We start from the raw sequence: 14,171 nt of genomic DNA, 5'->3' as shown, positions 1-14,171 counted from the left end.
TACAAACGCCTGGGGGGAGGTTCCCTTTAAAAACATAAATTACTTATGCAAACATGTGAAAATGAGCTGTTTGCCCACTTTGATGCCAATTCTGGTGCCCAGAACCCATTTGGGCCAGGCTGCAGGGACCTGGGTTTGATGCAGGGCATCACTATCTGTGTATTTTAAGTGTCAGATCAGTGGCCCAAAGTCATTTAACACCTTAAAAACATCAATTACTTATTCAAATCTGTGAAAATGGGTTGTTTGCACACTTTGATGCCAGTTCTGATGCCCAAAACCCATTTGGGCCAGGCTGAAGAGATCTGGTTTTGATATGGGGCTCACTGTTCTATATGTATTCACTGTGGTATTGGTGGCCCAAAGGCATTTAACCCCTGAAAAACACCACTTATTCAAATATGTGAAAATGGGCTGTTTGACCATTTTGATGCCAATTCTGGTGCCCAGAACCCATTTGGGCCAGGCTGGAGGGACCTGGGTTTGATGCAGGGCATTTGTATCTGTGTATTTTAAGTGTCAGACCAGTAGAACAAAGTCATTTAACCCCTTAAAAACATCAGTTACTTATTCAAATCTGTGAAAATGGGCTGTTTGCCCATTTTGATGCCAGTTCTGATGTCCAAAACCCACTTGGGCCAGGCTGAAGAGACCTGTTCTTGATGTGGGGCTCCATGTTTTATATGTGTGCACTGTGGCCCAAAGGCATTTAACCCCTTAAAAACACCAGTTATTTATTAAAATATGTGAAAATGGGCTATTTGCCCACTTTGATGCCAACTCTGGTGCCCAGAACCCATTTGGGCCAGACAACTGGGACCTTGGTTTGATACAGGGCATCTCTATCTGTGTATTTTAAATGTCAGATCAGTGGCCCAAAGTCATTTAACCCCTTAAAAACACCAGTTACTTATTAAAATCTGTGAAAATGGGCTGTTTACCCACTTTGATGCGAGTTCTGATGCCCAAAACCCATTTCGCCCAGGCTGAAGAGACCTGGTTTTGATGTGGGGCTCCCTGTTCTATATGTATCCACTGTGGTATCAGTGGCCCAAAGGCATTTAACCCCTTAAAAACATCAGTTACTTATATTAAAATATGTGGAAATGGGCTGTTTGCCCACTTTGATGCCAATTCTGGTGCCCAGAACCCATTTGGGCCAGGCTAGAGGGACCTGCGTTTGATGCATGGCATTACTATCTGTGTATTTTAAGTGTCAGATCTGTTGCCCAAAATCATTTAAAGAGAACCAAATCGAAGATGAGCTAAGCCCACTGGCATCAAGGGCTTATCTACAGCATTCTGTAATGCTGTAGATAAGCCCCCCCCCCCCCCCGATGTCTCCTGAAAGATGAGAAAGAGGTTAGATTATACTCACCCAGTGCTCTGCCCTCAACAGGACAAAGTACTCCTGCGCCGAAGCCGCAGCGTGAATGCAAGAGGACTTCATCTGATGAAGATAGGAGGCGCCGGACCACGACGCCCATCGGACCGGACAGCAGCAGGACCGCCCTTAGGTGAGTATTACAGAATGCTGTAGATAAGCCCCTGATGCCGGTGGGCTTAGCTCACTTTCGATTTTGGGGGTGACAGGTTCCCTTTAATCCCTTAAAAACACCAGTTACTTATTCAAATGGCCGGCCAAACTTCACTGCCCACTTTGATGTCAGTTCTGATGCCCAAAACCCATTTGGGTCAGGCAGGTGATAACTGGTTTTAATGTGGGGCTCCCTGTTCTAGATGTCTGTGAGAACAGTGGCCCAAAGTCACTTAACCCTTTCTGCAACGCTCTTTGGTGCCCATTTTTGTGCCAGTTTTATTGTTTTTAAGAGTATTCCCATCAGGGCACCTCACTGCATTGTGTTTTATTACTGTGATGCTTATCTTTTGTTGTTAAACCTATAAAAATCAGAAAAAGAAAAACTGCCGAATAAGAAACCAAGTTCAGCCTCGTGTATGCCGTGCAGAGCAGGGCCGTGTTGTCCTGCAGGGTCAGTGTGTCTGTGTGCGAACAGTGCAGAGCCTGGCTGTGTGCGAACAGTGCAGAGCCTGGCTGTGTGCGCACAGTGCAGAGCCTGGCTGTGTGCGCACAGTGCAGAGCCTGGCTGTGTGCGCACAGTGCAGAGCCTGGCTGTGTGCGCACAGTGCAGAGCCTGGCTGTGTGCGAACAGTGCAGAGCCTGGCTGTGTGCGCACAGTGCAGAGCCTGGCTGTGTGCGCACAGTGCAGAGCCTGGCTGTGTGCGCACAGTGCAGCGCCTGGCTGTGTGCGCACAGTGCAGCGCCTGGCTGTGTGCGCACAGTGCAGAGCCTGGCTGTGTGTACAGCAGCAGCAGCACAGACACACTCACACAGCGCTCATTATCATGTGCCACCCACGAGAACAGGTTTATAGACTGAAGAGCTACTTCACGCTTCTCCTCTAGGCCGCAGCCGAACTCTGACTCCTCCCCCGCTGGGCACGTGGTCATGGCATCACGAAGGTCCTTTAGCATCCCCGTTATACCGGTGTGTGCAGCACTGAGCTGCTTCCAGCATGAGCGATAAGACCGCCGCTGCAGATGCCTCCTCACACACCGATGCCGCTGCCAAGCCACTGCCGTTTAAGCAGCCCGGTTTCCTGGTAAGTCTCCTCCTCCTCCTCCTCCTCCTCGGTGTCCTCCGTAGTTGGCTATATGAAGAGCACGTGACGCATCATGGCTCACACTTCCGTGGTGCACGATGTGGCAGACCATGAAGCAGAGCCCTATCTGCAGGGGTCGTGGCCCTTGCGCCCACCTGCCTGTGTGTCTGCCTGCATGGAGGCCGAGCGTGTATGTGTAGTATCAGGACATTGCTGCTGAATGGCAGTTTATAGCTGGAGGAGATGTGGTCGTGGGTTTGTTACAGGGGTTTCCACCATACAATGCATAATTTTTATTTTTAAGCCATTGATTGATTAGACTGATGCATATTCCCCCACAGAGGCGGCGCAGGCCGCCCCGGAGGTCTGCCTCTGTGCCCCCGCAGAGTCGGCGCAGGCCGCCCCGGAGGTCTGCCTCTGTGCCCCCGCAGAGTCGGCGCAGGCCGCCCCGGAGCGGAGGTCTGCCTCTGTGCCCCCGCAGAGTCGGCGCAGGCCGCCCCGGAGGTCTGCCTCTGCGCCATAAGAGCTGCCTGACCTGTCCAGAAGCCCAAGCACCGCTGAAGCCTGTGATTGACTGCAGCAATCAAGTAACTATAAGGCCGGCCTCAAACTCAGCGTTTGTAAATACAGTCCGTTTTTTACGGCCGTAATACGCAGAAAAGTCCCCAAAATAGTGATCCGTATGTCATCCGTAGGCAGGGTGTGTCAGCGTATTTTGCGCATGGCATCCTCCGTATGTAATCCGTATGGCATCCGTACTGCGAGATTTTCTCGCAGGCTTGCAAAACCGACATCTAATGGATTTATGTGCTCAAATGTTCGTTAAAACATATATACAATATATATATATATATATATATATATATATATTTGAGACACCTATATATATATTCTGTATTTATATTTAATTCAGCGCAATATATGTGAAAAGCCAGTAATTCAATTGCCGGCTTTTCATTTCTCCTTCACAAACCCGACATGATGTGAGAATTGGTTTACATACAGCAAACCATCTCATATCCCTTTTTTTTGGCATATTCCACACTACTAATGTTAGTAGTTTGTATGTGCAAAATTTGGGCGCTGTAGCTGCTAAAATAAAGGGTTAAATCACGGAAAAAATTGGCGTGGGCTCCCACGCAATTTTCTCCGCCAGAATGGTAAAGCCAGTGACTGAGAGCAGATATTAATAGCCAGGAGAGGGTCCATGGTTATTGCCCCCCCCCTGGCTACAAACATCTGCCCCAGCCACCCCAGAAAAGGCACATCTGGAAGATGCGCCTATTCTGGCACTTGGCCACTCTCTTCCCACTCCCCTGTAGCGGTGGGATATGGGGTAATGAAGGGTTAATGTCACCTTGCTATTGTAAAGTGACATTAAGCCAGATTAATAATGGAGAGGCGTCAATTATGACACCTATCCATTATTAATCCAATAGTACTAAATGGTTAATAAAACACACACACATGATTACAAAGTATTTTAATGAAATAAAGACACAGGGTGTTGTAATATTTTATTAGACTCTTAATCCACCTGAAGACCATCGTCCTGAAACAAAGTAAAAAAACAAAACAAACAACAATATTCCATACCTTCCGTCGTTATGTCCCACGATGTAAATCCATCTGAAGGGGTTAAATCATTTTACAGCCAGGAGCTGTGCTAATGCACTCGCTTGTGCCTGTAAACCCCGGTACTGAAAGGAAAGCTGGGTGATCTGTAGTTACCTTGAGTTGCGGTGAGGCGCCCTCTGCTGGATGTCCTCATGAACTGGAGCCTTGGAAAAGTTCCCACGCTCGAGTTCATATGAGGACATCCAGCAGAGGGCGCATTTTGGCGGGCCGTCGTCTGGAAAAACGTTCAAGGGAACGTTTTTCTGTGCGTTGCATCCTGTTTTTCCGTCTGCGCATGCCCGGCAGGAAATCTCACTCTCTCTTTCCTGCCCGGGACTGCAGACGGAAATGTGAAAGCACACACTTCCGTAGGTACGTCGCACCGACTCTTTGTGACGGGCGACTACCGACGGAAATGTGAAAGTAGCCTAAGGCCGGGTTCAGACTTGCGTATGTAATGTGAGAATCTCGCACAATACCCGGCAGAAATACATGCAGCCGAACGCTCCGGTCCCAAGTGCCGGCGGCAGTGTCGGGTATTGTGCGAGAGACTCGCGCATTACACGCACAAGTCTGACCCCGGCCTTATATTAAAGTGCGAACGATGACAGCAGGTGGGGGCTTTTGGTACACTTATGCCCATTGTCCGACACCTGCTGCTCCTAATAACAGTGGCAGCAGGAGTGGATGACCGAGGTATTCCTCAGCCGCCTGCGAGCTAATGAAATAAATAAATGAATGGAAAACTCAGCATGGGTTCCCCTCTATTTTCTCAAACCAACAAGGCAAAACTCACAGCTGGGGGCTGCAACCGTCAGCTGTCGGCTTCTGCAAGGTTGGTTATCAAGAATAGAGGGGTCCGCACGCTGTTTTTTTAAATTATTTAAATAAAAAAAACAGCGTGGGGTCCCCCCATTTTTGACAAGCAGCCTTGCTATAGCTCACAGCTGGGAGCTGGTATTCTCAGGCTGGTAAGGGGCCATTGATATATGCCCCCCAACCTAAAAGCAGCAGCCCGCCCGCAGCTGCCAAGAAAAGGCTCATCTATTAGATGTGCCAATACTGGCACTTTACCCTGCTCTTCCCACTTGCCCTGTAGCAGTGGCAAGTGGGGTTCATATTTGTGGGGTTGATGTCACCTTTGTATTGTCAGGTGACATCAAACCCACAGCTATAAGACATCTCTCCATTTCTAATCCTATAGTTATATGTTAAATTAAAATCCTTTAATTTAAAAAAATGACACAGACTCCTTTATTAATCTCAATTAAACCATACTTACTGCAACTCCTAATTCCACCGAAGCCCTCAATCTCCTGTAATAAAATTAAAATAAAAAAAAACAACAATATACCATACCTGTACATTGTTCTGTGCCACACCGTAATCCATGTCTGGGGGCTTAATAGTTTTCAACCTGGACGGTGGCAAGATACGACCGTCTCGGCTGAAAACCACTGGGGTCATTCCATAACAAGTGATCCAAATCTGAATATTTTTTTACCTGACGTCTTTAGATTTTTTTTATTTTTATTTTTTTTATGAAGTACAACTTTAGTTCATAACAAATTAAAAGTTTGAATTTTTTTCTTCATCAGTTAATTTTTTTTACAGACTTCTAAAGTTTTGAAAGTGCGAATTTTGGCCTGGTATGGCTTTACATTTTTTATCATATCTCGAGCTAGAATTGAGCTAAAGAGGTGGGAGAGGCATCATTTTTCTCAAAACGGTACTGGGTTTCATTTGATATGTCACAAGACTATGTTTCTTTATATTTTGTTTTGAAGAAATCAAATTCAAAATTTCAAAAGTGTGTTACTTGTGTTCTTGTTTATATTTGTACAGGGATTCAACTTGGGACCTATCAAATTTTTTTTTATTTATTTATTTTTTTTTAAAGCCCTGAATCATTTGATTTTATGTTTGTGTGAGTTTGTTCCTTATGGCTACTTTCACATTAGCGTCGTGCACTGCACGTCGCAATGCGACGTTGCAGTGCACCGACGCATACTGTGTAAGCGCCGCACAACGGGGGCAGCGGATGCTGTTTTTCAACGCATTCGCTGCCCCATTGTGAAGTGCGGGGAGCGGAGTTCCGGCCGCGCATGCGTGGTCGGAAAAGACGGGAACGACGCACCAAAAAACATTACAAGCAACGTTTTTTGGTGGCGACGGTACGACGCAACCGTCGCACGACGGTTGCGACGTGTGGCAATGCGTCGCACTGCGTCGCTAATGCAAGTCAATGGAGAAAAAAACGCATCCTGCAAGCACTTTTGCAGGATGCGTTTTTTTCTCCAAAACGACGCATTGCGACGTGCAGTGCACGACGCTAGTGTGAAAGTAGCCTATTTCTTTTTAAATTACAACTTATTGAATTCAACATTTATATGCAGCAATAAAGAAACACAAAAAACAAATACCGAAGTGCCAGAATAAATACATCATGACACAATTTGCTCAGCATTTTCAACCTGAATGCATTGAACAAGCCAAAAGAAAAAAGGTGATCATATCCTCAAGTGTGATTTTCTAAATACAGTCTCTTCCTAATTACCGTATATACTCGAGTATAAGCCGAGATTTTCAGCCCAAATTTTTGGGCTGAAAGTGCCCCTCTCGGCTTATACTCGAGTCACGGTCGGCGGGTGAGGGGGAGAGGGCGCTGAGGCATACTTACCAGCTTCCGGGGCTCCTGGCGCTCCCCCTGCCCGTCCCACGGTCTCCGGGTGCCGCAGCTCTTCCCCTGTTCAGCGGTCACGTGGGACCGCTCATTAGAGAAATGAATATGGACTCCACGCCCATAGGGGCGGAGCCGCCTATTCATTTCTCTAATCAGCGGTAACGGTGACCGCTGACAGAGGAAGAGGCTGCGGCACCGAAGACAGCTGTCCGGGGGAAGGAGCGGGACGCCGGGAGCAGGTAAGTATTACATATTCACCTGTCCTCGTTCCACACGCCGGGCGCCGCTCTGTCTTCCCGGCGTCTCTCCGCACTGACTGTGCAGGTCAGAGGGTGCGATGACGCATATAGTGTGCGCGACGCCCTCTGCCTGATCAGTCAGTGCAGAGAGACGCCGGGACCGGACGCTGGGGAGCTGCAAGCAAGAGGTGAGTATGTGTTTTATTATTTTTATTGCAGCAGAAGCAGCACAGCTTTCTATGGCACATCTATGGGGCAATTATGAACGGTGCAGAGCACTATATGGCACAGCTATGGGGCAATAATGAACGGTGCAAAGCACTATATGGCACAGCTATGGGGCAATAATGAACGGTGCAGAGCACTATATGGCACAGCTATGGGGCAATAATGAACGGTGCAGAGCACTATATGGCACAGCTATGGGGCAATAATGAATGGTGCAGAGCACTATATGGCACAGCTATGGGGCAATAATGAACGGTGCAGAGCACTATATGGTACAGCTATGGGACAATAATGAATGGTGCAGAGCACTATATGGCACAGCTATGGGGCAATAATGAACGGTGCAGAGCACTATATGGTACAGCTATGGGACAATAATGAATGGTGCAGAGCACTATATGGCACAGCTATGGGGCCATAATGAACGGTATGGAGCATCTATTTTTATTTTTGAAATTCACCGGTAGCTGCTGCATTTTCCACCCTAGGCTTATACTCGAGTCAATAAGTTTTCCCAGGTTTTTGTGGCAAAATTAAGGGGGTCGGCTTATACTCGGGTCGGCTTATACTCGAGTATATACGGTATATGTTAAAAATCAGGTTAAAAGAACCAATATTTTTACCACCTATTTATACACTTTTTTTTTTTTTTTTTATTATATCACTAAACATGTCATTTATGAAGTGTTTAACCCTTTTACCCCCAAGGGTGGCCCAATTTTTACAATTCTAACCACTGTCCCTTTATGAGGTTATAACTCTGGAATGCTACAACGGATCCTGATGATTCTGACGTTGTTTTCTCATGACACATTGTACTTCATGTTAGTGGTAAAATTTCTTCGATATGACGAGTTTATTTGTGAAAAAAAAACGGAAATTTGGCGAAAATTTTCCAACTTTGAATTTTTATGCCCTTAAAGGGGTTGTCCACTACTTTCAGTTAACCCCCCAATGTATCCCCCCGAGGCCCCTAATGAATTTTATAAATACCTTCTGTTGCCGTTTTCGCCTGTGAGCGGCGCTATGGCGGCGGCTGAGTCCGGGTCACGTGATGCCCAGGCTGCAGCCACCGCTAATTTCCGCCGACGTCACGTCAATTTCAAGACTCTGGAAATTGACGTGACGTCAGCAACAGGCGTGTCCCAGCCGCACAGTCAGCCATGGCGGCGGCCGGTGCCGTTGCGGCGGCCGGTGCGGCGGCGCAGTGGTGGTGGCCTGTGCTACGGCGGGGGTCTGCGCGGTGAAACCGAAGGTGCTGGAGTGTGGCTGTGCGGTGGTGGTGGCGTCGTCGTCTTTGTGCAGGCATCGTCCGATGGGACTACAAGTCCCATCAGGCTCTGCCTGCTACAGTGACACATTAGCCAATGATGGGACAGTAGTAGTCCCATCATCCGGCTAATGTGTTGAATGTAAAAAAAGAAAAAAAAAGCAAAAAACACACATATACAGTACATACATACATAGAACACACATACAGGACATGCGATGACATGCACCATGCGACAACATGCAGCATGCAAAATGTGACATGCAACGTGAGACAACATGAGACGACATGCGACGAAATGCGCCATGTCACATCATGCAGCATGCTACATGTGACAACATGCGACGACATGCAGCATGCGACGACATGCAGCATGCGACGACATGCGCCATGCAGCAAGCAACATGTGACAACATGCGACGGCATGCGACATGCGCCATGCGATGACATGCAGCATGCGACGACATGCGCCATGCAGCATGCGACATGAGACAACATGCGGCGCCATGCGAAGCCATGCGACGACATGCAGCATGTGACATCATGCAACATGCCACATACAGTACATACATACAACATACATACAGACATACAGTACATGTAACATAGAGTACATACTCACCATCACTTGTCACTTTGTTCCCCGAAGCCAGTGTCATCTGTAAAAAATATTAAAATAATAAACAAACAATATACTCCCTGATCCGCAGAAATCCAATTAAAACGAGTGTCCCTCGACTATCTCCCGTGGAGTTCAGGAGCATCAGCTGATGAGGGGAGGAAGGTATCCTTCCACAATGTATTCCCCACAATGTATTCCTACGCCCCTGTGAGAAAATAGTCCCTAGTCTCACTTTATGGCATTGCTGTGTGAGAAAGTTCCCATGCAGCTTTTTGCCATAAAGTGAGACCAGTGAACTATAGTAACCTCAGTGATGCACTGCAGGAGCCATTGTCTCCTGTCAGTGTGTCACTGAGGGTCCTATAGAGCAGTGACATCACCCGATGTCACTGTTCTATAGGGGAGATCGTCGTGGGACACTCGTTATTAATTGGACTACGGCGGACAGGTAGTATACGGTTTATTATTTTACATTTTTTGCAGGCGCTGAAGTATGGTAAGTATGGTTAAATGAAGAATAATAAAATACTTTTTTCCTAATGTGTGTTATTAACCCTTTATTACTATTGGATTACGGTAATAAACGGTAATAACGGATAGGTGTCTTATTGACGCCTCTCCGTTATTAACCCGGCTTAATGTCACCTTACAATAGCAAGGTGACATTAACCCCTTATTACCTCATATCACACCGCTACACGGGAGTGGGAAGAGAGGGGCTAAGTGCCGGAATAGGCGCATCTTACAGATGCGCCATTTCTGGGGCGGCTGCGGACTGGTATTTGTAGCCGGGGGGGGGGGGGACCAATATCCATGGCCCCTCTCTAGGCTATGAATATCAGCCCGCAGCTGTCTGCGTAGCCTTTCTGGCTATAAAATATAGGGGGACCCCACGTCATATTTTTTGGGGGGATCCCCCTATTTTAATAGCCAGTAAAGACTACGCAGACGGCTGTGGGCTGATATTTATAGCAGGCTACAAATATTGGCCGTCGGCTTTCCCCCTCTGGTGCAGAAAATTTCGCGGGAGCCCACGCCATTTTTTTTTTTTTTAACTGAAACATATTGTTCATTAACCCCTTTCTGCCAGCTGACGGAATAGTACATCAGCTGGCAGTATCCCCCGCTTTGAGGTGGGCTTCGCGGTGAGCCCACTTCAAAGCCGCAACATGTCAGCTGTTTTCAATACAAAAAAAAATGTACATGATCGCTAAACGGCATAGCGAGGAAAAAAAAATCAAAAGACAAAATTAAGTTTTTTTTGGTCGCCACGAGACTGCATTAAAATGCAATAATGGGCGATCAAAAGAACGTATCTGCACAAAAGTTGTATCATTAAAAAAGTCAGCTCGGCACGCAAAAAATTAGCCCTCACCTGACCCGATATCTCAGAACATATAGACGCTACGGGTATCGGAAAATGGCGCAATTTATTTCTTTTTAGCAAACTTTGGAATTTTTTTTTCACCACTTAGACACCAAACATGTCTAGGTTATTTTTTATCTATGAACTCGTAATGACCTGGAGAATCATAATGGCAGGTCAGTTTTATGCTGTGTGCACACGTTGCAGATTTGGGTGCAGAATTTTCTGCATAAAATCTGCATCTCCTTGCAGAAAACGCCGCTGCGTTTTGGATGCAGTTTTTTCATGTTTTTTGCGCGGTTTTGATGTGGGTTTTTTGTGTGGTTTTGATGCAGTTCTTGGTGCGGTTTTTGTTGCGGTTTTGAAAGCTAAATAAAGATGTATTATTGAACAAAAAAAAACGATTTGTGATGTCATTATTGTCCAACCCACACTCAATTACACAGAGATAGACATATAGATGATAGATGAAATGGATAGACAGAGCTACATATAGATAGATCTATAGATGCATACATCTACCTATTCCTATATCTATCTATAGATATATCTGGATAGATATATTGATAGATGTATGGATAGTGTAGGATGCGTGTCCACTGTCCGGATTACATCCGAATTAGCTGCAGATTGGTTGCTGCGTACTTGTAGTCCCATCGGATGATGCCTGCACACACACACCAAAAGACCCCCCGCACAGTCCCACACACATCCGAACAGCCCGCAGACCCCGCACACACCTGAACAGTCCCGCACAGCGCCGCACACATCCGAACAGCCCGCAGACCCCGTCCGCACACACATACAAGCACACCGTCACCGCCCACACACTTCCCTCCTCCCGAACTGCAGCGCTTCTCGGACCCACATCCGCATCTAAACTGCAGATCTTTTTTACATCTGCGGTTTTGCTGCAGATGTGCCCGACTCAATGAAAGTCTATGGGTGCATAAACGCTGCAGTTTGGCACAAAAGAAGTGACATTCTCAGAAAAAAAAAAAAAAAGCTGTGTTTCGGTGCGGCTTTTTCCGCAGCATGTGCACAACAAGTCTGCGGCTCCCATAGACTTACATTGGTTGTGCACTACACTGCGGATTTGATGCAATTGTGTGCGGCAAAAAACGCTGCGGATCTGCAATCAAATCCACAACGTGTGCACACAGCCTTAGCATTTAGTGAACCTAGCAAAAAAGCCAAGCAAAAAACAAGTGTGGGATTGCACTTTTTTTGCAATTTCATCGCACTTTGACTTTTTTTCACATTTTCTGTTACACGACATGGTAAAACCAATGGTGTCGTTCAAAAGTAGAACTTGTCCTGCAAAAAATAAGCCCTCACATGGCTATATGGACGGAAAAATGATGGCTCTGGAAAGAAGGGGAGCGATAAACGAAAAAAGCTCCAGGGGTGAAGGGGTTTAGAAACATGGATATGGACATATCTATGGAAATAGACATAGATATATCTGTATGTATCTATCCCATATCTGTCTGTCTGTCTGTCTATCTATCTATCCCATGTCTATCTATTTGTTATCTATCTATCTGTCTATCCCATGTCTGTCTCATGTCAGTCTGTCTCATGTCAGTCTGTCTCATGTCAGTCTGTCTCATGTCAGTCTGTCTCATGTCAGTCTGTCTCATGTCAGTCTGTCTCATGTCAGTCTGTCTGTCTGTCTGTCTCATATCTATCTGTCTGTCTGTCTATCTCATATCTATCTGTCTGTCTGTCTGTGTGTGTAATGGAGTGTGGGTTGGACAAATGTAAAAGAGGAGGTTGGACAGAAATGACATCACATCTTTTTGAAGATAGAGGAGGGAGAGGAGGGAGGGGTTGGGGTGTGTTTTGGAGTGGGTGTGGCAGGTGCAGAGTTACAGGTGAGTGCAATGCATCATGGAGCTTGCAGTATTAAGGCCCCGTCTCACATAGCGAGATCGCTAGCGAGATCGCTGCTGAGTCACAAGTTTTGTGACGCAACAGCGACCTCAGTAGCGATCTCGCTATGTGTGACACGTACCAGCGATCAGGCCCCTGCTGCGAGATCGCTGGTCGTGTCAGAATGGCCTGGACCTTTTTTTGGTCGTTGAGGCCCCGCTGACATCGCTGAATCGGTGTGTGTGACACCGATCCAGCGATGTCTTCACTGGTAACCAGGGTAAACATCGGGTTACTAAGCGCAGGGCCGCGCTTAGTAACCCGATGTTTACCCTGGTTACCAAAAAAAACAAACAGTACATACTCGCCTTTCGGTGTCCAGGTCCCTTGCCGTCTGCTTCCTGCTCTGACTGAGATCCGGCCGTACAGTGAGAAGTGAGAGCAGCAGTGACGTCACCGCTGCGCTCTGCTCTCAGTGTACGGCGGCTCAGTCAGAGCAGGAAGCAGACGGCAAGGGACCTGGACACCGAAAGGCGAGTATGTACTGTTTGTTTTTTTTGGTAACCAGGGTAAACATCGGGTTACTAAGCGCGGCCCTGCGCTTAGTAACCCGATGTTTACCCTGGTTACCCGGGTGCTGCAGGGGGACTTCGGCATCGTTGAAGACAGTTTCAACGATGCCGAAGTCGTTCCCCTGATCGTTGGTCGCTGGGGAGAGTGGTCTGTGTGACAGCTCCCCAGCGACCACACAGCGACTTACCAACGATCACGGCCAGGTCGTATCGCTGGTCGTGATCGTTGGTAAATCGCTTAGTGAGACGGGGCCTTTAGAGCACAGTAAGTCAGGAGAAAGGAAGTTGTCGATTAACCCCATGAGAGCTGGATCCAGCACTGAAGATGTGCTGCTACAGCATGATAAAAGGTAATATTGCTAAAATAAAGACAGTGGATGTTTTCAGTGGCACATAATAGCAAGATTTATGAAAAAAAAAAAGTTTATTGTAGTGGACAACTTCTTCAAATCACAGAGATGTCATACAAAATACTTAATAAGTAACATTTCCCACTTGTCTACTTTACATCAGCACAATTTTGGAACCAAAATTATTTTTTGTTAGGGAGTTATAAGGGTTAAAAGACACAATTTTTAATTTTTTTTTAGGGACCACATCACATTTGAAGTCACTTTGAGGGGTCTATATGATAGAAAATACCCAAGTGTGACACCATTCTAAAAACTGCACCCCTCAAGGTGCTTAAAACCACATTCAAGACGTTTATTAACCCTTCAGGTGTTTCACAGGAATTTTTGGAATGTTAAAAAAAAAAAAGAACATTTACCTTTTTTCACAAAAAATTTACTTCTGATCCAATTTGTTTTATTTTACCAAGGGTAACAGGAGAAATTGGACCCCAAAAGTTGTTGTACAATTTGTCTTGAGTATGCCGATACCCCATATGTAGGGTAAACCACTGTTTGGGCGCATGGCAGAGTCGGAAGGGAAGGAGCGCCATTTGACTTTTCAATGCAAAATTAGCTTGAATTGAGATAGGATGCCATGTCGCGTTTGGAGAGCTCCTGATGTGCCTAAACATTGAAACCCCCCACAAGTGACACCATTTTGGAAAGTAGACCTCTTAAGGAACTTA

At 46.5% G+C, this 14,171-nt stretch overlaps 1 protein-coding gene across 3 annotated transcripts in view; it reads left to right on the top strand.

Moving 5' to 3' along the window:
• The first annotated feature begins 2,304 nt into the window (after window positions 1–2,304).
• INO80C (INO80 complex subunit C) overlaps window positions 2,305–14,171 on the top strand; it is a 75,800-nt gene continuing 63,933 nt past the window's right edge. For 2 of the 3 annotated variants that reach the window (XR_013216915.1, XM_077269587.1), the window contains exon 1: window positions 2,329–2,621. Coding sequence is in view for 2 of the 3 variants with exons in the window: in XM_077269587.1 (XP_077125702.1) it covers window positions 2,535–2,621 (87 nt within the window). In the remaining variant the exon portion in view is untranslated. Of the gene's footprint in view, window positions 2,622–14,171 lie in introns of all 3 variants that reach the window. The other variant, XM_077269586.1, reaches the window with a different exon arrangement.

This window comes from Ranitomeya variabilis, chromosome 6, assembly GCF_051348905.1.
Source record: "Ranitomeya variabilis isolate aRanVar5 chromosome 6, aRanVar5.hap1, whole genome shotgun sequence".
Taxonomy (NCBI): domain Eukaryota; kingdom Metazoa; phylum Chordata; class Amphibia; order Anura; family Dendrobatidae; genus Ranitomeya; species Ranitomeya variabilis.
Note: the sequence above shows the minus strand (reverse complement) of the source record. Positions and strands in the feature narration are given on the sequence as shown.